The sequence below is a fragment of the Dipodomys merriami genome, unplaced genomic scaffold, assembly GCF_024711535.1.
Source record: "Dipodomys merriami isolate MVZ:Mamm:240054 unplaced genomic scaffold, mDipMer1.0.p SCAF_403, whole genome shotgun sequence".
NCBI lineage: Eukaryota > Metazoa > Chordata > Mammalia > Rodentia > Heteromyidae > Dipodomys > Dipodomys merriami.
The window spans coordinates 593,600-618,281 of NW_027205638.1; the positions used below are offsets into that span (position 1 = coordinate 593,600).

General features: G+C 39.0%; 1 protein-coding gene across 1 annotated transcript in view; it reads right to left on the reverse strand.

Moving 5' to 3' along the window:
• Nucleotides 1-21,629, reverse strand: part of LOC138806657 (zinc finger protein ZFP2-like) — a 48,286-nt gene extending 26,657 nt beyond the window's left edge. Inside the window, exons 1-5 of the mRNA XM_069992077.1 lie at nucleotides 21,434-21,629; nucleotides 14,731-14,889; nucleotides 13,707-13,807; nucleotides 12,789-13,301; nucleotides 12,499-12,704 (exon numbers count right to left, since the gene is read on the reverse strand). Coding sequence (XP_069848178.1) covers nucleotides 12,499-12,704; nucleotides 12,789-13,301; nucleotides 13,707-13,807; nucleotides 14,731-14,889; nucleotides 21,434-21,629 — 1,175 coding nt within the window. The remainder of the gene's footprint in view (nucleotides 1-12,498; nucleotides 12,705-12,788; nucleotides 13,302-13,706; nucleotides 13,808-14,730; nucleotides 14,890-21,433) is intronic.
• Nucleotides 21,630-24,682: the final 3,053 nt, after the last annotated feature.

Here is a 24,682-nt window from a genome sequence, read left to right on the forward strand (position 1 = left end):
CCAATTGATGTGTCTGTTCTGACTCGTTATAATTTTTCCACTAATATAATTAGCCTATTTTACATCACTTAAAATGAGAGAGACTGGCTGGGCAGGTGGTTCAGTGGTAGAGTGCTTGCCTTGCATGAATGAAGCCCTGGGTTTGATTCTCAGAACCACATAAGCAGAAAAAGCCAGCAGTGTACTGTGGCTCAAGTGGTAGAGTGCTAGCTTTGAGCTGAAGGTCAGAGGGACACTGCCCAGGCTCAGAGTTCAGGCCCCAAACCGACAAAATAAATGAGAGAGATTTCCTATACATGTACACCAAAAACAATTGTTAAAATATGACTATTGTTAAATATAACAATTGTTAAAATATGTTAAAATTTGAGTACAATACAATGCCCTTTTATGTGTCTGCCTGTCCTGATTCTTGAACTCAAGGTCTGGAAACTGACCTTGAAATTATTTGGTTTAATGATAATGTTCTACCACTTAAGCCACATTCACACTTCCCACTCCTTTGCTAGTGTATTGGAGATAAATCTCTCAGACTTTCATATCCTCCTAACTTCAATCTGTGATCCTTGTAGGGTTCCTTCATGTCCATCCCAGGGGACCACAAGCAGGCACAGGAGAAAGATTATTATAAGCTTTATTAGAGGGACCATATTTCCCAGGAGAGGGAGCATAAGCATTTGTCCCTCTTCAGGTTGCAACAGGATCTGGGGGGCAGGAAGTGAGATAAGTACATGTTCAGGTGAGTCTGAGATGACAGAGGGAGTGGCCAGCTGTATGGAGGGAACTCTAGGTCTGGGAGGAGCTCAGGTCTGGGTGGAGCTGAGGACTAAAGGTTGGGATAATACTAACTTTCCTCAGATCTCAGTATTCTGAACACTTAAGATTACAGCTAATAGACATGATAGCCCAGTTACAATGCTGTTTTTAAAATTCAGATTATATTCTAAAGAAATAATATGAAATAGAAAACTTAAAAATTTTAAGGCAGGATGTTCAGTCACTAATGTGTATGAGGACAGTCCAAATCCCAAAACACACAGAAAATGCCCCCACCTTGAAATCTGTATACTCTTGATCTTAAGTATTGTGAATGTGAACACTTAGTCTATAATAAATTCTTCTAAGTTTTTCAAAGTAAGAAAACATTCTTGTGACAGAAAAACCCAGTAGTAATGTGAAATTATTGCTTTTAAAGGATTCATAGTGTCTGTCTGAGAAAAAACAACCTCAATGATGTATACAGAATAGATTTTCACTTTTTGTATATGTCACTGCAAAGGTCATGTATTTTATATTAACAATTACCATTCTACGTAATTGTAAAAATTACACCAGTACTCTGAATAATAGAATATCCTGTGTAATCAACCAATAAGTACAAGCAAAAGCACATTGTGATATTATTTGTTGGTTTTAATTTTGATGGATGTACATTTTGGGGTGTATTTTCTGTTAATATTGTTTAGTAACACATAAGACTTCAATCTACTGGTGCCTTGGCTGGGGATGGTTGACTGGGATTTTGTCACTCCTCTGACCAGCATTTTATGTTGCATCTTTATGAGGCCCTGTATCTCCAGCAGAATGGTCATGGTTGTTAATATGACTACTTAGGAAAGTGATGGACTTCTCAATCTGTGTTTATGTGATCATTACTGATGTACCTTTGGCCAAAGCAGGTTCAAACTCAAATTGCAAGTCATTGTACCAAGGTATGGTAATTATTTGCATAAAGGGAAACGTGCCATTTGACAACCATTATTGAAATATTATAAAACAAAAATATGTGTTGTATATATTTTATCTCTATAACTTTGTGTGAAAATACTGTTCCTAACATACATGTTTGAATATGTAAATAAATGAGGTAGAGTACAAATACTCAATGGAGGCCTAAGATATCTTTATGGTACATTAATAGAAAAATAGTTTATATCACTAGGTGTATTTCAGTGATAATTACTTTTAGTAAACAGGTGGCATGGCATGTTTTCCTTTTTTGGTTTCAATTTTTCAACAATCTTTTGTAGGAGCTTTAGTTTTTATGTGATCTATAAGCATATTAACCTAGCTATGAATTGCTTTTATACTGTGGATCTACCTGCTAATTGACCGTGCATATGTCCTTTTTTTGGGGGGGGGGGTGGTCCGGTCGTGGTGCCTGAACTCTGGGCTAGGGCACTGTCCCTTAGCTCTTCAGCTCAAGGCTAGCCCTCTACCACTTGAGCCACAGGGCCATATCCGGCTTTGTTTTTCTGCTTATGTGGTGCCGAGGAATCGAATCCAGGGCCTCATGCATGCAAGGCAAGCGCTCTACCAATGAGCCACCTTCCCAGCCTCTGTGCATATTTCTTTAGTTGACACTTTAATGCTCTTCTTAAGACAGGAATGATTCTTCTCCCATAAGAAGGCTTTATGCTTTTCCAGCCCACATATCATGTTTTGAGCAGGAACATCTAGGGTAAAATCACACAGGTTCTTTTCTGACTTACATATTTGCCTTCGCTCCTAGCCATGGTTCCAGAATCTTTATTCATTGTCAAGAGCAAGAAAGAATGAAAGATCTCTAGTGAGATTCTTTGATTTCTCATTTTGACATTCCATTATGAACTTAAGGGTGTCCAAGATTGAAGAAGAGAAAAAAAAAGATTCAGCTTCAGGACCATGTTTCTAAAAATGCTAAAGATGTAACCAGGCACCAGTGTCTCACACCTGTAATCCTAGCTACTCAGGAGTTGAGAGCTGAGGATCAGGGTTCAGAGCCAGCCCAGGCAGGAAAGTCTGGGAGACTCTTATCTCCAATAAACCAGTAGAAAACCAGAAGTGGTGCTGTGGCTCAAGCTGTAGAGCCCTTCCCTTGAGCTGAAGAGCACAGGGACAGTGCCCAAACCCAGAGTTCAAGCCCCACGACCGACAAAAAAAAATAAATAAATAAAGATGGCTTGGAGATTTAGCAGATTATAAAATCAGATATTCTATATTAAGAGCAGATATGCTTCAGTTTGTTTCTACTTTTGCGAGTGTGAGAGAAAGTTGTCCCACTAGTTATGTGGTTCAGTGACACCTAGGAGATGACTTCTCATAGAAGGTGAAGGATGGCTAGCAACTGCTCAGACATCACATCCTCATATATAATATTAAACTATCCTAATGAAATTTTACTGGATTTGCTGAAACAGTGTGGTCAAATATAACTTCAAATATTCTAAAGGACTGAGTGAGCTATAAGTACTTCAATTAATCTCTGTAAATACTCTTGGACTGTTTTGTGCTCTTTGTTTTACTTGAAACTTAGGCTCTATTTGATTGTACTCATAGAAATCTCTGTTTTTCTCTATGGTGCTCTCATAGGAGTTCTCTTACCTATTTTCACAATTAGTTCTGTTTTTCATGTTTATTAGCTTTCTTTCTTTCTTTTGCATTACATTTTATTTATTGTGAAAATACCATACAGAGAGGTTACAATTACATGGGTAAGATAGTGAATACATTTCTTATCAAGCATTGTTGCCTCCTCATTTGTTTCCCTTTACCATCCCTTCTTTCTTTCTTTCTTTCTTTCTTTCTTTCTTTTTTTTCAGTCGTAGGTCTGGAACTCTGGGCCTAGGTGCTATACTTAAACTCTGCAGCTCAAGGCTAATACTCTACCACTGGTGCCACATTGCCACTTCCAGTTTTCTAGTGGTTAATTGGAGATAAGAGTCTCACAGATGGTCCTGCCTGGGCTGGCTTTGAACTTCTATGCTCAGATCTCAGCCTCCTGAGTAGCTAGGATTGCAGGCATGAGCCACCACCATGTGGCTTCACTAGCTTTATTTCTCTCTTTCTCTCTCTCATTGTCTATTTTTCTGTCTCTTTTTCTCTTTCATTCTCTCTGTTTCTCTTTCCTCCAATTGGCTCTTAATTTTACTTTTCTTCAAATGGTTTATCTGGGAAGTAGATTTTATTACTGGTATATGTAGAATTGATATGCAACCTAAACTGAAATAGTTTATCTTTCAAATTAAGTGTTGTATTGTGTTTCTAACCATTGTAACCGTTCTAACTGTGGTAGATTTTCTTCACTAAGCAAATCGTTTATGCTGGAGGTAGTGTTTTATAATTAATGTAATTTGATGTTATTATGGAAGTCATGTATACAGAGATTATAATGACATGAGTCAGGTAATAAATACCTTTCCTTTCATACAGTGTCTTCCATGTTTTCACTATCTCACAATCCCTTCCTCCTATCTCTACTCTTGAGTTGTATACTTCACTTTCATCACCCTCTTTCCCTCATATTCTATGGCTCTGCCACACCCGCCAGAAGATATACATGTGAAATCACCATACATAATTGAAAGCAATTGTTTTTATTTCACAAGTGAAGAAAGTGGCTCCCTTTAATATTGAATAAATCACAATGATAGCATACATTTTTACATATCCATTCTAGTTTCCTTCTGTTTGTTTTACTGTTAGATTATTAGCAACATATTGTTGGATTTCATTGTACTTATATCATAGATTTATTTGTCTTACTGATTTCAAGACAATTTGTCTTCAGATCTATTCTCAGTGTGTCTGTCTTGGTAAATATAATTGCATAGTGCTTTATAAACAGCATTTTGTAAAGATAATGTCATCCATGTGTCTCTGGTGACCTTTTGTCTAGTTATTCAGTCATTAAGAGGAGTATTACTTCTCTCATCATAATGATACATTAAAGAAATTATCATTCTTTGTCCTTTTAATCATGTCTTTGTAGACTTTACTTTTCAGAATAGAACTTTTGTTATACAGATTTATAATTTGCCTGTTATTATCAATGCTCTGTATCTGTGGTAACACAATTTGTGCTGAGGTTCTTTTCCTTTCCTATTATGACTACTTGTATTTTTCAGTATTGATTGTTGCTTATGGTATGTTTATACTGATTTACTTTTATTTCTCAATAATTAATGTATGTCTTTTTGGCTTATTGAGTTTTTTGAGTATGTTTTCTTCTGTTCAAATCAGACAGTACTTGATATATTTACTATTTTTATATTACAATATTAACATGATTTCATTTTAGTGATTACTTTGCTATTTATTATGTTTGTCTCATCTGATGTGTATTTCTTAGTTTGTTTTCATGTAACCTGCACACATCGTTCTACACAGTGCAAATCACCTCTAATATAATTTCCAGGGAATATTATATACACCGTAAATCACCTCTGATACCTATTACAATTTAAATCCTACTAAATAGTTGTTACAATGCATTGTTCATCAGATAATGGCAGTTTTTCAAAGGCTGCATGTTTACTATAGGTACCATACTTTGTCAAGTGTTTGGGTTCTATGGTTTGTTGAATCTGTGCAACAAACAAATATCTAAGGCCTAATATATTCCTTTGAAAATGCTACTGTAGGGGCTAGAAAGGTGGCTCAGTGGAGAGTGCTTACCTTGCATGCATGAGGCCCTGGGTTAGGTTGCTCAGCACCACATAAACAGAAACTCTTATCTACAATTAATCACCTAAAAATCCAGGGGTAGAAATTGATAGATGGCTCCAGTGATAGATCCTTAATATAAAATGGTCAGGGACAGCATCCAGACAATGAGATCAATACCTAATATTGGTATATTTTACTGTGTTATATGGAAATAAATGCTGCTTTCCAAAGGGGATGGAATTGTACAAAAATGCATATTGTTCAACAAGTAATGAAATCAATTGAGTAATCAATCAAGTAATGAAATCAATACCTGGGTTATGTAACTTTGACATACATATATACATCTATGTATATATACATATATACACACATATGTATATATACATAGGTATATATATATGTATATATGTATATATACACAGAGGTATATATGTATACACACATATGTATGTATACATAGATGTAAATATATATGATATACATACATATGTATATGTATGTACATACATATGTATATGTACATATATATGTATATATAGACAGATATATGTATGTACAGATGTATATGTATATATATATCACCTTTACAATAATTTTTTTTTGGGGGGGTCTGGTCATGGGGCTTGAACTTGGGGCCTGGGCCATGTCCCTCAGGTCTTCAGCTCAAGGCTAGCACTCTACCACTTGAGCCACAGTGCCATTTTCAGCTTTTTATTTTCTTTTTGCTTATGTGGTGCTGAGGAATTGAACCCAGGGCCTCAGGCATGTAAAGCAAGCGCTCTACCACTGAGCCACCTTCCCAGCCCCCACAATAATTTTTATAAGAATGCAAAAACAACAGAAACATAGAATAAGTTCTCCTATGGATGTAGGTAGCATTTGGAGCCGGGAGGGTGAGCACACACAGTAAAGGAGGTGAATATGGTTTAAAAAAAAGTGTGTGTGTGTGTGTGTGTTTGTGTGGTGTTTATCAATGAAACTTGCTGACACTGGGTTTTTTGTTTTCATTTGCTCATTTGTTGTTGTTGTTTGACATTCCTGAGGCTTGAACTCAAGGTGTGGGAACTGTTCCTGAATTTCATTATGCTGAAGCCTACCACTCTACCACTTGAGCTACAACACCAGTGCTTCTAGGGGTGTTTGGTAGTTTTTGTTGTTTGTTAGGTATTGAGATATCAAACTTGGTGCCCCATGCATGGTAGGCAAGCACTTTATCACTAAGCCACATTGCCAGCCCCAACCACACTATTTTCAGAAAGGAGGCAGGGCTGGGAGTGTGGCTCAGTGGTAGAGAGCTTGCCTTGCATACATGAGGCACTGGGTTCCACTCCTCAGCCCCACATCAGCAGAAAATTCATTGTGACTTATCACCAATGAAATGCCAGAAAACTAGAAGTGACATTCTGGCTGGAAGTGGTAGCATGCCAGCCTTTAGTGAAAAACCTAAGGAATATGCCAGGCCCTCCCTGAGTTTAAACCCCACAGCTAACAATTAAAAGAAAAAAGAAACAATTATGAACAAACAAAAACCTAAAAACTTGCTCATTGCCTTTGTTCTTCTATTTTTCTTTGTTCTTGTATCTGTATAGTTCATATCATTCCATCTTCTACTTTCTTCCTTTCACTTTGGGGGATAGAACCTTGGGACTTGCACATGGAAGGTGGATACTACGTACCAACCTATTCTTTCTTCTTTTAACATAAAAAGTCTGCTTATAGGACAGGCAAGGTAGCAAAGTGGTATAGTGCTTGCATCGCATGAATGAGGAGCTAGGTTCTATTCCTCAGGTCCACATGCACAGAAAAACCTGGAAGTGTTGCTGTGGCTCAAGTGGTAGAATGCTACACTTTAGCAAAAGCAGCTCAGGGACAGCACCTGGCCTCTGAGTTGAAGCCTAAGGACCAGCAAAACAAAAAGTCTGCTCATTTAAATTAGTCAATGCTTCCCTGCAATTTAAAAGACAAACTTACAAGTGACTTTAGTTCACTTCCAATACTACTATCCTCCTTTCCAGTGAGTGCAGGGGCCGCATACAGAAGAGACTCTATGCCTCTGCTGTCACTTGTAAACTAGCTGTTGTACAACCGTAAGCATCAACACATACATTTCTGTTCTTATTATCTTGAACACAATGGTCTTTGTGAAGGTAGGTAAAAATAAGTGAAGGAAACCTTTCCTTTTCACTTATTGGTTGTGATTGTAAAGGATCTATCTTGCTGAGGAATTAAGTCTGACACTCTTGTCATTTGAGTTCTCTCTGAATTACTTTTCAATTTCTCTTTAGGACACACACACACACACACACACACACACACACACACACACACACACAAATATCCTGAAGAATTTTAACTAGTTCACCACACAATAGTTTTATTACCAATTCTTCTTGTCCACAGCAATTGTATCATCTACACAAGACAAGACAATTACATTAGGCCACTGGCTTAACTTGACTAACAGGTCCCTGTGTCAACAGTCAGCCCTCCTAAAACCTGGGCACACCATGTCCCATGCTGGAGGTGCCATGTGGTGCTGGTGGTGTACTGATGGGTAGCACAGGCCCTGTTCTGGGCTCCTCACTCCTGTCCCAACGGGCTTGCCAGGCTTGCATATTGCATGAAGACTTTGGCACTGTGCTCCTCTCCTCGGCTGGCTCCTCACCAATCTTTTCTTTCCTGTACCTTCCATTTTGAGTTCTGGCCTAGACTATGAGCCCAAACAACTTCCAACACACCTGATGAAGTCTCTACATCAAACTTTTGGTAACAAACATTTAAGTTAGAATGCACATATAAAGATTTTGTCTTGGTTTTGCTCAGACCCCATGGACAAGTGAAGAAAAGATGGTTAGCTGTGGATGTTCCAGGTAGTGATTTTCTCAAAGTACTGACAACTTTATAACAGGGACTTCACACAAGGATGTTTCTGATCCAGAACCTTGAACAAAAAAAATTTAAAAGAACCTCAGAATTCATTGAGGAAACAGAAAAGAGAGGTTAGGGTAAGATGTTTCTCAAAGGAGCAGGAAAATTGTACACTTAATACTATGCTAATTATGGGAGGAAAAATGACCTAGAGGTGGACAACACTAAAGATATAAGTGCTCAAGCTAATGGAATGAGGCCTTGGGTGGTCCCTGAGGTTCTAGTGAAAATCCTATGAGAGCCTTGTTCAGTACCCACTGTGCTCAGTATCCGGCTTCTGTCCCTTCCAGTCACTCTGAGATGCATCATTCCAGGTTAACCTCAGGAAGAAACAAGGATTCACCTAAAATCCTGCTCTCTCATTGGGATCAAGATTGCTTGGGAACTGGAGGTTTTGGGTTAAATACTTAGATCTCTGGGGAGCAGACTCTTCAGGGTCATGACTTTGGGTCATATGAATTGCCCCTGCTGATGATATCACAATGTACTGTAACATAGATGTGACTATGTTTGTATACTTTATCCAGTAACATTCAATGAATGGCTATTGAAAATAATCTAATTTCGAGTTGAAATCTTTGAAGAAAGGGGGACATCTTCTAAAGCCTAACTTTGGATATTGCTTCAGGATGAACCTTGTGGTAGGACCATTGACATTCTGAAAAATTATAGAACTTAACCCACTCTTAGTGATTAGGTCTAGGGTGGATATGTACCCAAATCATGGTTCACCACTTTTCTTCTCAGGACATAGGAGCTTTTAGAATGAGCTGATACTAAACATCCTGTCATTCACCCCCGGGAGTGGCCTTGAATAAAGTGCAATCCATAAGGGAAGAACAACAAAATTGCTTCTACACATCTGGACAGAATAGACTGAAAAGATTCTTTCTCCTACATCTGTGTGCACACAGTAGAAGACCATTGTTTTCTCATTCAAATATATTGGTATTCTGGGATCTTAAATGATCACTATTGACTCCTTCTTTTCTTATGATACTGTTTCAAGTATATTGAAATATTCGGCCACATTTTATATGTTGAGATCTCTCTTGGAATGTCTAATTCCTACACATGTGGACCACATTGTCCTACATAGTAACTTGAACCTCTGAAAGTATGTATGAACTAGTCAGAAATATAAAGGTATATGCATGTCTATTCACATGACAAAAGATACCAAACTATTTGTGACAATTTATCATTACCCAGGCTTTAAGACATTTCAATATCAACTTCAATTGACGGACCATGACTATACCCTATGGAGTATTTCAGATTCCTATAGGAGTAGAAACTTTCCTGCATGAAGGCCAAAGAACCCATTTTAAACAATATCTTCCCCGGCCTTGAAGTTCTTTCTACTCAGGACCTGGGTACTGTCCCTGAGATTTTGTAATAAAGGAACAAAAGTGATGACAGTCTATCAACATGATTCACAGCACTACTTGTGGGAAATTAGGTGAAAACAGTCTCAGAGCATTTCCTACCTAGTTGGCCTTTCAATTGTGATTTTAAAACTCATACTCTTGAGCAATTAAGAATTCCAATGTGAAGCACCAGTGCCCTGTTAGATCAGAAGATCTTAATTACTTGATCCAAGCAGGACTCATGGTTTCCACAGAATAGGATAAAAAATTCATATAGACATATGCAAATGTCCTTTTGCAATCTCAGTTGAGGTCTGTTTACCTATCATTCTGTAAACCACATCCAAATTCTTTCACTAAATATTTGAAAGAATGCATTGTTTGCAAAGATCATATTAGTGGTCCTCAGGTTGAATTCAGGGACAAAATTTGTGAGGCTTCCTTCACCTTCTATACTAGATGCCCTTTTGTATCACTGATTTTTCACCTTAGAGTCTTGCTTCTTTCTCTGGGCCTTTCAACACACTAATTTTATATTTACATATCACAAGTAGCAAACAAGAGAGGCACATATGACCAGATCCATCCTTTTATTGGCTAAGAAACCATATTCATGAAGCTTTTGCATTGGATGGCCTACAAATACTACCTTTCTAATTTCAGCCTCCTGAATAGCTAAGATTCCACACATGAGGGAGTGTCATTGCTCATTTTAATTGCAGGTTTTAAATTAAAAGAAAGAAAGGGTACTTTACCAACTCAGTGAGCAGTAAGTCCCTTAAATTTTGAGCTCAAGCAAAAGTATTTGCCAAATGATAATATTGAATGACACCATCCCCACTCAACACGATGAGAGGATGAGAAATGTTGGCTCAAAGAAAGCTGAAGAGTGAAGAATGGTTTCCCTTCACACCTAGCTTACCTCTGCCATGAAGGATTTCTCTGTATATTTATAGAGGTTTTCTGACAAAGATTTTGCTACATTGGGCTTCTTTCCTGGGTGAATGTTCTAATACTTGCTGCAGGTTGGCTTCTGGTTGAAAGACTTCCTCTCATGTTTATATTTACAGAGATTCTGTCATGTGTCCAGGTCTCTGATACCTGTACAGATGGGACTTCGGGCAAAATGTTTTCTATACTCATAATTTCTTTCCTGTCTCTGCTCTCACATATGCTGAATACCCAGTTCTGATTGAAAGTCATTTCACATATGTTCTATGCACTACTTTCTTTTCTCCTATGTGAGTCAGTTCTCTGATAAACATGAGGTATTTCTTTCTGATCAAAGGATTTCCACATTTGTAATATTTTTCATTTTATTTTTTTGTGAACATACTGTACAGAGGGGTTACAATTACATGGGCAAGATAATGAGTACATTTCCTTTCAAGCATTGCAGCCTCCTCCTTTGTTTGCCCTTCACATCCCTTTCCAGCCTCCCCCCGCCCCACCACCCTATTCTCCCCCCCACCCAAAGTTCTAAAGTTCATTTTCGACTTGACAACTTGTACTTCTCATTGTTGCAACAGGTCCACTTGTATGCTTTAATGACTTGTTTTCCCCCTTCTCCTCCACAAATTATAGTGACAACAAATATAGTAAAAGCAAGAATTATACTGTGGGGGAGGGACATACAAAGCAACAAAGAAATAATCTTATAAATGCATTAGAAAGAAATGCATGAAAGAAAAGAAAAAAACAGCTGGGCACTGGTGGCTCATTCCTGTAATCCTAGCTACTCAGGAGGCTGAGATCTGAGGATCGAGGTTCCAAGCCAGCCCGGGCAGGAGAGACCGTGAGACTCCCATCTCCAATAAACCACCAGAAAACCGGAAGTGGGACTGTGGTTCAAGTGGTAGAGCACTCGCCTTGAGCTGAAGAGCTGAGGGACAACACCCAAGCCCAGAGTTCAAGCCTCACCACCGACTAAAAAAAAAAAAAAAAAAAAAAAAAAAAAAACATTTAAATACATAGCTAAGGGTTCATTTTCCTAACACCACATTATCTGACCTTTTCTGCTTGACTCATACATATAATAGATATTGCAAATAATAGGTCCCATGGTTTCCCTTATTCACATTTGTAATATTTTTAAGATTACTCCGCTGTGTGCCTCCTATGAACTTGGATCCATGAATACTTGGTAAAGGAATTTCCACAATTTTTACATTTGTATATTCTCGCCTGTGTCGGTTCTCTGATGCAAACTGAGGTAGGACTTTTTCTTGAAAACCTTTCTGTTTATTTTTCCTACATAGGATTTCTCTCCTCTTTGTTTGTGAGGGTGTGTGTGTGTCTGTGTGTCTCTGTGTTTTGTGTGTTTTATGATGAACCCTGAGCTGTGTCTTACAAGTCAAAGAATTTCCCATTTGGTAAAATCCTAAGTTATTTCATTTGTGTGAATCAACTTATGTGTGTTAAGCTGTGACCTCCAGGTCTTTCCACACTGGTTGCATTCATAAAGTTTCTCTCCTTGTGTTGTGTGATGGAGGTTAAGTTGTGCCTTCCAGGTGAAAGAATTTCCATGCCTGCTACATACATAACATTTCTCTCTGGTGGGTTTTTTTCTGATGGACAGAAAGTTGTATGTTCTGGGTGAAAGACTTTCCACATAGCTTACATTCATAAAATTTCTCTCCTGTGTGTGCTCTCTGGTTGACAGTAACGTATACATCTTGGCTGAAATACTTTCCACACATATGACATTCATAAGGTTTCTTTCCTGTGTGTTTTCTGATGGGCAGTGAGGTATGACTTCTTGGTGAAAGACTTTCCACACACGTTGCATTCATAAGGTTTCCCTCCTGTGTGTGTTCTCTCATGGACAGTAAAGTTTAGCTTCTGGGTGAAAGACTTTCCACACACGTTACATTCATAAGGTTTCTTTCCTGCATGTGTTCTCTGGTGGACAGTAAGGTTTGACTTATTGGTGAAAGACTTTCCACACATGTTACATTCATAAGGTTTATCTCCTGTGTGTGTTCCCTGGTGGACAGTAAAGTGCAGCTTCTGGGTGAAAGACTTTCCACACATGTTACATTCATAAGATTTGTTTCCTATGTGTGTTCTCTGGTGAACAGTAAGGGGTGACTTATTTGTGAAAGACTTTCCACACATATTACATTCATAAGGTTTCTCTCCTGTGTGTGTTCTCTGGTGGTCAGTAATGTTTGACTTCTTGGTGAAAGACTTTTCACACATGTTACATTCATAAGGTTTCTCGCCTGTGTGTCTTCTCTGGTGGACAGTGAGAGTTGTCTTCTGGGTGAAAGACTTTCCACACATGTTACATTCATAAGGTTTCTTTCCTGTGTGTATTCTCTGGTGGACAGTGAGGTGTGACTTCTGGGTAAAAGACATTCCACACATGTTACATTCATAAGGTTTCTTTCCTGTGTGTATTCTCTGATGGACAGTGAGAGGTGACTTCTTGGTGAAAGACTTTCCACACATATTACATTCATAAGGTTTCTCTCCTGTGAGTGTTCTCTGGTGTACAGTAAGGTCTGACTTCTTGGTGAAAGACTTTCCACACATGTTACATTCATAAGGTTTCTCTCCTGTGTGTGTTCTCTGGTGGTCAGTAAGATATGCCTTGCAGGTGAAAGACTTGCCACAAATGTTACATTCAAAATGTTTCTCTTTTGTGTGTGTTCTCTGATGGACAGTAAGATCTGCCTTACTGGTGTAAATCTTTCCACCCATTTTACTTTCATATGGTTTCTCTCCTGTGTGTGTTCTCTGAGGGACAATAGGGTGTGTCTTCTCAATGAAAGACCTTTTACATTGTTTATATTCTTCAACTACAGAAGACACCTGGGGACTATGTACAGCACACATCTTACCAGGTTCACTGAAAACACCCATGTTCTGACACCCAGTGACCTTTTCTGTCCTCATCTCTAAGGAGTTCCCATTATTCTTAATCAGTTCTGACTTCTGTTTTGAGCTCAAATTAAAACTTCTTATAAGTCTCACTTTTTCCTCCTCTGGGTTACTATTCATGATTGCTACTTCAGAGAGATACTTATTGTGACTCTCCTGACAGGTGCTAATCACATCCTCCATTTGTGGGACATCTAAAATGCATAACAGAAAAATAGACAAAAACATAAATGAGATCCATAAATTCCTTACTGTAAAGGTATTTTCTCACATTTTAACTGTTACAAGATTTTCAACTATCAAAGCATTGTTTTATGCAGAATATAAACTTTTCTCGGCAATGTACTAACTATGAATATAGTACTGATATTTTACAATGGAAAATAATGTTTTTGTGTATTTCAGATTTTTCTATTTTTTTCTAGGAAATATTTACTGAAATTATTCATCAACGTACTCTTAATGCTTCCATTCTGAATCTCACTCTATGCCCATCACAACTCATAAGCTATTGTCCTGATGAGAGAATAGCAGCACTACCACTCTCCTATTTTCCTCCTACCTGCATAATACTAGTTTAAAAGAAAATGAGATCTCCTTTTGTACATTTCTTATTGTCTTTTTCTCTTTAAGAATGACTTCTGCCGGGCAGTGGTGGCTCACGCCTGTAATCCTACCTACTCAGGAGGCTGAGATCTGAGGATCGCGGTTCAAAGCCAGCCCGGGCAGGAGAGACGGTGAGACTCCTATCTCCAATAAACCACCAGAAAACCGGAAGTGGCACTGCAGGTCAAGTGGTATAGCACGCGCCTTGAGCTGAAGAGCTGAGGGACAGCACCCAGGCCCAGAGTTCAAGTCCCACGACCGACAAAAAAAAAAAAAAAAGAATGACTTCTCTACAGACAAAGAATTGCTAACATTAAATACATTAGCACACCAAAGCCAGTTTGCCTCCATGTGAATTCTGGATTGACAATTCCTTGAGACAAAGGATCACCTAGTTCCCTGCCACACATGACTCAGGGGCACTAGGAATACTATCGCTCTGTACAGCTCAAGATAAACAGACCAACTGGGCTCTGGACCCATCATCACCATTCAAGATGCTTTAACTCACCTGTAAAATTCTTGTCTGAGGCTTCTCTTCTCCATGGATCTGCACCTTGTTCCAGCATCACAATCAATTTAGGTTTAGGAACACAGTGTCCTATGATTAAGAAATACTGGAGAATTATTGCTCTTGCTGCGTCATCATTAACGTAAGGTCGCAGACATCCTGTTCACAAGGTTGCTCCTAAATCTGGTTCCTCAATTGTTTTTGGGGGTTGGGGGTCCAGTTCTGGGGCCTAAACTCTGGTTCTGGGCACTGTCGGGCAGATCATCAGCTCAAGGCTAGCACTGTATCACATGAGCCACATAGCCAATTCTGGCTTTTTTTTTTTTTCTGCTTATGTGGTGCTGAGGAATCCAACACAGGGCCTCACGCATGGAAGGCAATTCCTCTGCCACTGAGCCACCTTCCCAGCCCATGGTTTCTCAATTGTTAACAGCTCCATGGTGGAGTAGCATCCAGCTTTGTGTTTATTTTGCCAACTGTGTGGCTTGAACTCAGCTCTTTTGCTAAAATCTACCATTCTACTAGTTTGAGTCGTGGCTACATTTCTAGTTTTTGAATGGTTTATTGGAGATAAGAGTCTCATGGTCATTTTTCTACAGCTGCTGGTTTCAAATTGAAACCTTCAGATGTCAGCCTCCAGAGTATCTAGGATTGGTAGCCTGAAGCACTAAACCCTGTAGCAGGTTTGGCTTACAAATACACACTTTTACTTAATGATTTCCAGAGCATACTGTAAGTAGTAATGTATGTTCTATTCTAGACTGTAGATCCACCTATAATAATTACCCAAGTCTGGGAAGTCAGTCTCCTATTAGTGGATCATAGCTTAGAACTTCTGTCCAACAATTGATTTGCCTTCTTAAAGAACGAGAATAAAATTAACTCTTGTGTTACATATAATGAAGTTGAAGTTTCCCTTAGAAAAAAATAACACTTCCCATGGCCTCTAATCTTTTTTTTTTTTTTTTTAAGAAATTGTAATGGTCCAAATGCTTACACCTGTAATCCTACAGTTAGGAGGTGAGATCAGAAGAGGCAGGCTTGGAACCCACCTGGGCACGGAAACTCAGAATATACCCCAAAACAAAAGTGAAAATAGAATTGTGGCTCAAGCACTAGTGTAAAAGACAAACAACACCAAGCTATCAGACTCAAATTCGACTGGCTTATATACTAGCAGTTTTTTACATGGGAATAGACTGGAATCTTCTCCCTAAAGAACATAAATAGTCTAATGTCTACTAAAATAAAAGCACTTGATCTTCCAAATAAAAGTGACCTTTGCTCACCCAAGGACATGAGGTTGCTATAGGTTTCCAGCATTACATCTCTATGAAGGGTCCTCTGACCAGGATCCAGATCCTGCCACTCCTTCCAGGTGAAGTACACAGCCACATCATCAAATGACATCAGCTTCTGTAATGGCACATTTCCATCAAGAAATTAGACCTGGGTTATAAGAATTCCAACCTGGAATTTCATTATGCTGCATGTATGCTTTTGTCTTACATACAATGTTTGCAGCTAGCTTTGTTAACTATTCACTGGGAAAATTAAATACCAAACTAGAAATATTTGACAATACATAAACCTGGTCATTAAAATACACAGATTTGTAGGGCGCTGGTGGCTTATGCCTGTAATCCTAGCTATACAGGAGGCTGAGGTCTGAGGATCAAGGTTGAAGGCCAGCCCAGGCAGGAATGTCCATGAGACACTTATCTCCAATAAACCACCAGAAAATGAAAGTAGCACCGTCACTCAAGTGGTAGCACTCACCTTAACCTGAAGAGCTGAGGGAAAACAACCAGACCCAGAATTCAAGCCCCAAGACCAATAAAAAAATTACAATTTCCATAATGCATGCAAACACATTTCTGCTGCTAGCAATAGAGACAAGATCAAAACTCTAAGGAGACAATAATCTGGCATGATAACATTAAGTCTAAGGAGGTGTCTGAAAAATTATATTATCATTTCTGATAAAATTTCAGTACATACCAGGGTAAAAACGAATTAAACCAATATTTTTCCTGTTTGACACATACTGCTTCACCATAAATCCTATTTAGACCTTCTATTAACAAATACTCTCAAAAGTAAGCAGCACACATTCAGGATATCACATGGAATACAGAACATAGAACATTGCTAGATCTATGAAAAGCAGTGTCCACATGAATATTAAAAAAAAATAGTATCAGTACTCCAGAAAGTAACTAATGATTGATTAGGCCCTTATAAGATTTAATTGAGTTTCCACATAAAAATATCCGTGGTTTAACATGTTTGGTTTAAATGCTAAATATCGAAATATGGTCATAGATACCCTGATATTTCCTTCCCATGTAAAAAAGAACTGCTACCATGAAATTTTGTAAACTTTGCCTACATTCTACAATACAAAATAAAGGTGGAGGGAAAAAAATGTTCCTTACAATGTTTTCATTTTAATAGCCCTTCACGGAAGGTGAAGGCAAATATAGAGAGGCTCAAGGAACACTCAAGATGACAAAAATGATAAATACGACCAAATGCTCAAATGTGTTACATATTCCTGAGTCCTTTCTCCAGTAGATCTCTAAGGTTATATTTTCACTTGTGTTAGTTAATAGTGAAATACCTCAGAGATCAAAATCAATTAGTGAGCAAACATGTGTGAGATGTTGTGACAAGTGATATTTCTAATAGAGAACATCTCGTCACTGTATTATTTTTTTTCAACACTAGTTCCAATCTTATACTGGCAGTGAATTAAAATATTCAACAGTAGTGGGAAGGAAAAACAAAACTGAATACCACATCAAATGAAGTTAGACCAACACAAAATCTGGAGAAAACAGATTTTCTTGTAGTGTATCAATTGGTAGAAGGAAGTACTTTTCTGTAGGGAACTCTGAAGTTGAGCTGAAGGGGAAAAGGTTTGAGAGGTTGGAATTCCAGCCTGACACCACTGAGAGAACTGAGAGTTGGCGGCAGAAGGGTTAAAAGAGAATTCTGGAGAGGGTTAAGAGACTGGAGTACAGGCCTTTTCCATACTGTTGGAAAGATAGCATCTGAAACTGAGCTGCTGTTCACCTTGAAGGCTAGGTAAGGTGAACTCCATGTCTGCATTTTCTCTTGAAGCCAGTGTTCTGTCTCAGGAGAATAAGGAAACATGTTTTCCTCACAACCTGTTGTGGCTCTGATTGTACTATTAATATAGATACTTCAATTTTGCATGTTATGAATGGTAATCTTCCCTGTGTGAACTCAAGGAACTATGCTAGCTTGCTGGCACCCAGGGACAAAGTGCCAAAGCGCCTTCGAAACCCTGGTTTCCCCTAAATCTGTTTATGTTTTTGTGTTTCTCTAATTTTCTTTGTTTCTGGAATCCTGTAGAACTCTCTAGGCAACAATTTTCCTATATTATGGGTAAGAAAAATGTCAATCCTAAGAGCCATGTCAGCAACATAAAGCTGATCACTAAGAAAATCTACTTCCAGATAGATCATTTGAAGAAAAGAAACAACTGAGACACATATGGAGGAAAGAGGGATTGAAAAAAGAAAAAAATGATAAAAGATAGATACAAAGAGAGAGTAAGAAAAATAACCAACACTAGTGAGTAGAAAATCAAAAATGGAGAGAGAAAATAGAGGAAAGAAATCTTGTGAGAATGCTTTAGAAAACAAACAGGAATGTGTAGAAAGACCATAAAGCTTAGCAACAAATATAGGCTAAGTTTCTAGTAAGACCAAGACCATGAAGCAGTGCAAGAAGTATATATGGAGAGTAATTTAAGTACATATAGGTTAATCATTCCTTAAGAAAACACGAAGGTGTGCATGACCACACTATTTCAGCAATTCCAGGAAAATTTTATTGAGATAGTTTAATGTTACTCATGAGGAAGTGATCAGGTGGCAATCTATCCTTCACCTTCCATGAGAAGTAACCTGCTAGGTGTCATTACATCACATAACAGATGTGACTACATTTTATGCAACCATTCTGAAACCAATCTGAATTCAACTTAGAATATAACCATTCAATCTGCTAAACCTACAAGCAATCTTTATCTGCTAATTTACAAGCCTTCTTTATCCGATTTTTGAATATGTTCCTGAGGCTGAATCTGTGTGGTTGGTATTGTTTTTAATTCTTGGACATCATTAGGGTGATATAGTGGAATGGAAAACAAATGAAAAATTAAAAAAAATTAACTCACCAGAGATCCATTCATTCTGTCTTGCTGCTGACAATGAGCAGAAGATTCTGGAAGCATGGCTGGGATTTAAGGGAAATGATGCATTCAGAAATGAATTTGTGAGATTTTGGGCCCAGAATTTCCTCTGGCAAACATGATACATGGACTGGAAAACTGTAAATCCTTCTTTTTTTAATTTTTATTTATTTTTTATTGTGAAAACGTAAAGCCTTCTTATAAGCGAAGAATTTTTAATGTCTTAGGCAGAGTATTAAAGTGTCTAATAAACACAAATCCAGCCCATTTCCTGATAGATAGATATTATTAAACCTACAAATTTATATATTTATGTACACACTAAATTGGAAAAAATGAAAGTTCCCACTGAAATTATTGAATAATTGAGAGCAAAAACATATATTTCCACTAAAAGTCATTCGTTATTACTGAATATACTTCAGGATGTATGAACTGCTTTTTTTTCCTTTTTTTTTTTTTTTTGCCAGTCCTGGTGCCCGAACTCTGGGCCTGGGTGCTGTCCCTCAGCTCTTCAGCTCAAGGCTAGTGCTCTACCACTTGAGCCACAGCACCACTTCCAGCCTTTTCTGATTATGTGGTGCTGAGGAATCGAGCCCAGGGGCTCATGCATGCAAGGCAAGTACTCTACCACTAAGCCAACTTTCCAGCCCATGAACTGCTTTTTTAATGCAAAAGTTTCCTAGGAATCCATTGGATTTTGTGTTCTACCTCATTCATTCACATATTTAAACACCATGGAAAGCATGTATGATGTAACTCAGTAATTTTTACCCAAAGTTAGATAGAAAAATGTATATAGAATATATTTCTACCGGGCGCTGGTGGCTCACGCCTGTAATCCTAGCTACTCAGGAGGCTGAGATCTGAGGATCGCGGTTCAAAGCCAGCCAGGGCAGGAGAGACCATGAGACTCCTATCTCCAATAAACCACCAGAAAACCGCTGTAGCTCAAGTGGTAGAGCGCTCGCCTTGAGCTGAAGAGCTGAGGGACAGCGCCCAGGACTAGAGTTCAAGCCCCATGACTGACAAAAAAAAAAAAAAAGAATATATTTCTTATGTTATACTATTACAATAATGGGTGTCAAATGGCACATTTCACTCTAACCATTGCACACATATGCAATTATTAGCAATTTGCCATTTAAAATGCTTTGTCCAAAGGGCCATGAGTAAAGATGAGGTAATCGAGGTTTGAGAAGTCCCTAACATTCATTTCCCTAAACAGTCATGCGAAGAACCTTGGCCATCCTAAAGATACAACACAAAATAATCGATATAGGCGTGACACACCTGAAGATAAGTAACACCTACAAAGCATACAATATTGAGTAAGACATATTGCCTCAAATTTTCTTCTGTGAATTTTCTTTTTTGGCCACATGTCCCAGACCAACACTTTCTGTACTACCAGGCACAACCAACTGATTAGAGCTAGCATTAGCAAATCCATAGATGGCACACTTAATGTAAGTTTGCATGATTACATACTAAAAATAACAGTGTTAACAGGATGAATAAATTAGCAAAAACAAGATTAGGGATTACTACAAGAATAGATACTTTCAGTCATAACAATTACCCCACCATCCCAAACCACAGCCTCAGGTACCCTCTCATAACTATGCTCTAGCTTATTCCTCATCATGCCACCTAGAAATTAGTTTACTCTTGCAACAACACAAAGTGATTGAAAGTGGTGTAGGAAAGAGTACCACGTGAATATGGTGCTCAGGGAAGTAGCAAAAATTTTTGCATAAGGCAAAGGAAGCTAGCAACATCTTCCCTTCCTGTGCTTTTCTGCTTCTTTCCTTTAGGGCTTCTCAGAATTGACAAGGTCTGTCCATTTAGGATGGAGATTCCTATTCATAGGGTGCTCTGCTTCAAACATTGCTAGGCTTCATTCCTAAAAATACAGGACCAGCACTCACTACTCCAATATCGCACGTACAACTGTCTCTAGAAACAGAGTCGAATACAAACGCTTGTGAACTCAAGCCAGGAGATTAAAAACTCAAGCCAAACAGATTAAAATATCTCTAGGAGAAAAATCACAGAAGCCCCAAATACAACTTCAATGTAAGAGGACTCAAGGCAGGCACACACCTCACAATTTCACTAGAATTCTTCCTGTACTCCTCTTACACCTAGGCAAAGCATATAAAGTCACGAGTTAATAGAAGAATCCCTTGGTCTTGGAGTACAAATGAACAATTCTTGGGCTCTCCTGGTCTGGACAATCACCCAGCTTGCTCTCAAACATTTGAACCTCAAGCAAATTATCAACTCCATACTGGAGAAAAGTATGGAGAGGGAAGTAGGCGCTTTGGCTCAAGTATCAAGCTCTCCCTCTGAGCTGAGGAGCTCAGGAATGCTGCTTTCAGGCCCAGAGTTCACCCCCCACCAAACAAACAGAAACAGAAAAACAAACAGAAACCCGTGGAGGGGAGACTCCTGCAGCAATCACACAATTCCTACCTGACATCAGTTCCAAAGCCTGAGATTCCTTCAAGTTACAGCTCCCAAGCTCCACTGCACAGAGCGGGGCGCAGGGCTCCTGGCTCACACCTATGGAAGGCAAAACTGTATTTCTGAGCACTTCCAGGGGCAAGGCAAAGGAAAAGAATCCGGAAGACGCAGACTTAAAACGCCCATTTTGGGCGGGGAGACGCATGTGCAAAAGCATCTTCTGCCCCACCTCCACCCTCCAAAAAACAAAAACAACCCAGGACTTTCAAAGAAAATATCCTCCATGGAGACTACAATTCCCACAATGCTCGGTGCCACCCTCCTACATACCTGGGAACAAGTGTGCTTGTGTGCATTGGGACTTTTCTCTCCCTGCTGTGGAAGTTAAGTTCAGTTTCTTGAAAACCACTGTTTCCTCTTGAAATACATAAGACCAACCAGAAAATGGATATATATGGGGAGAATTGGCTACATTGGCTTTTTGATTCTTAGTTCTAATGATGAAATTGAGGTTATGTGACTGCGTTGCTTATACCTTTCTGTTTATCAATGCCTGCCTTCTGCTGAATGTAAATTACATCTCTGTTTTGTCTTAAATTTCTTTTAATACATCCCCTCCTACTTTACAAAGGTATTCACAGCCACTAAACTTATACCTGGGTCACTTCCCATTGCTGTAATGTATACACTGGCATAAAATAGTGAGATTGTTAGGTAAATATGCAGAATAATACTTCTGGTGATTTGGATTTCACAAAAGCTAACAATTAATTTTCCAGAAACTCTCCAATTGTATCTATTAAATCAAATGAGTTTTTGTTCTTTTCTGAATTTTGCATTTCATTTAAGGATTTTATGTTTTCTTCTGTTGTTGGTCCTATGGCTTGAACTCAGAGCTTGTGAACTATCTGTGAGCATTTGCTGTGCTCTATTTGCATTTCTTTTAATACTTTCTTCAGGTAACTAGTGAAAAGTTCCCACACAGGGATTCTTATGAACCTGTTACATCACCTCCATTTCCCTTCACAGAGATAGTGGTGAGGGGGGTCAGGATGAATGCAGGAGAGATAGAAGAGTAAAGTTTAGGCTAGGCTATGTTGATGTGAAGCTTAATCACTTGCAAACCAGTCTGCTTTTGTCTTTTCATTTTGCATGTGAAAATCTCTTTAGAATTCTTACCTCTTCTCTGATCCTAACAGTTCCTCTCAGTAGCTTTAGGCCACATATCTAGGGGACCTCAGACTAGTCTTCTCAGACCTTAACCATTAAAGTATGCAGTAAATCTTTGTCTCCTGCCACAATCCCATCAGAACACAAGCAAGGCTCTGAGAGCCAATGGGATGATAATTAAGGAGACAGAGAGATGGCTGATGGCACAATTCTGCTATATTTCTCAAATTCGTGCGTAATATTGGTCTAGACCCACTGTGCCCAAAAGTGCAAACAGCACACATCTTTCCTCATTTTATTTCAATACATCTTTTCCACACAAGCCTCCTGTCAGTTAAAGCCCCAGGACAAAAGCTAGAACACACACTTCCTCAAACCAAGAAAGGGCAAGGACTTGCAGGCCTGAGGGTGGGAGTCAAGGGCCCTGAAGCCTTTGCTCACATTTTGTCTGCTCCTGGCAGGCACCCCAGGGTCTGCAACAGTCTCCCTCTCTCTTATCAGAGAACCTACACTTGTCTCTTCGGTGTTTATTGTGATATTTTGTAATCTCTTCCATAAAAAATAATTGGGAAACACTGGATTGAAAACTTTCACGTTTGATTTTAGTGTAAGGGTTCTCCATGTCTCTATTTTGGACCAGAAATATTCCTCATGAAAATGGGAATCAAAGAGCATATTTGAATGTATAGACTTCAACTTAAAAGCACCTCTAACAATATGACGAAAAAATAATTTCATTCTTTAAAACTAAATTCCTGGGAAATGGGGCTGTGGCTCAAGTGGTAGAGCACTCACCTTGAGCTGAAGAGCTGAGGGACAAGTGCTCAGGCCCAGAGTTCTAGCCTCAGGACCAAAAAAAAAATCCTCCCTAAAACTTGATTCCTGAGACACAAAGAGATAAGGATCAGGTAAAAACTGGGGTGCTCCCAAGAGTACCTGTGAAATGTAGTTTTCTTTTCTTTATCTTTTTGTTGGGGGGAGGGGGTCCAGCCGTGGGGCCTGAACTCTCGACCTGGGCTCTGTCCCTCAGCTCTTCAGCTCAAGGATGGCGCTCCAGCCCTTGAGCCACAGCGCCTCTTCCACCTTTATTATTTTAGTTTATGTGGTGCTGAAGAATCAAACCCAGGACCTCATGCATGCAAGGCAAGCGCTCTAACACTGAGCCACCTTCCCATCCCTCTTTTTTTTTTTTTTTTTTTTGGGGTAGTCATGGGTCCTGAAGTCTGGGCCTATCTACTGTTCCTTGGCTCTTCGGTTCAAGGCTAGTGCTCTACCACTTAAGCCACAGTGCCACATCTGGCTTATTCTGCTTATGTGGTGCTGAGGAATCGAACCCAGGGCCTCATGCATGCAAGGCAACCACTCTACCACTGAACCACCTTCCCATCCCTGAAATATAGTTTTCATTGTTCAAGCCTACATTTGTGATGAATTTCTTTATTCTTTTATCCTTTTGTTTTGTTTTGTTTTGTTTTGGGTCATGCCACTTGAACTGTGAGCCTAGGAACCATCCCTCAGCCCTTCAGCTCAAGTCAAGTGCTCTACATTGTGAGCTAAAGCACCAATTCTGGTTTTCTGGTTTTTATTGGAGATAAGTGTCTCACAGACAATGCTGCCCAGGCTGACTTTGGACTGCGATCCTCAGGTTTCAGCCTTTTGAATAGCTAGGATTAAAGACATGAGGCACCAGCACCTAGCTTGCATTTCTTTTCTTTTATGTCCCAGCCTTGGGGCTTGAACTCAGTGCCTGGACACTGTCCCTAAAATTTTGCTCAAAACTAGCAGCCTACTCCAGGAGCCACAAATTCACATTTGGCTTTTTCTATGTATGTGGTACTGAGGACTTGAACCAGGGCTTCATGCAGGTTAAGTAAGCACTCTACCACTGTTTCAGGACAGCCACAACACCAACAGTGCTCTGGAAGGGCAATGGGATGATAATGGAACAGACTGAGACAAGGACAATGATGAATCTCTCTTTATTCCAGCAATAACCTTAGCTATTGACACTTTCTAGATCTGTCCAGTGCTTGCATCACATTTTTGAAGGACTCACTGTGCCAACAAGTGCAGACCATATGCATTTTT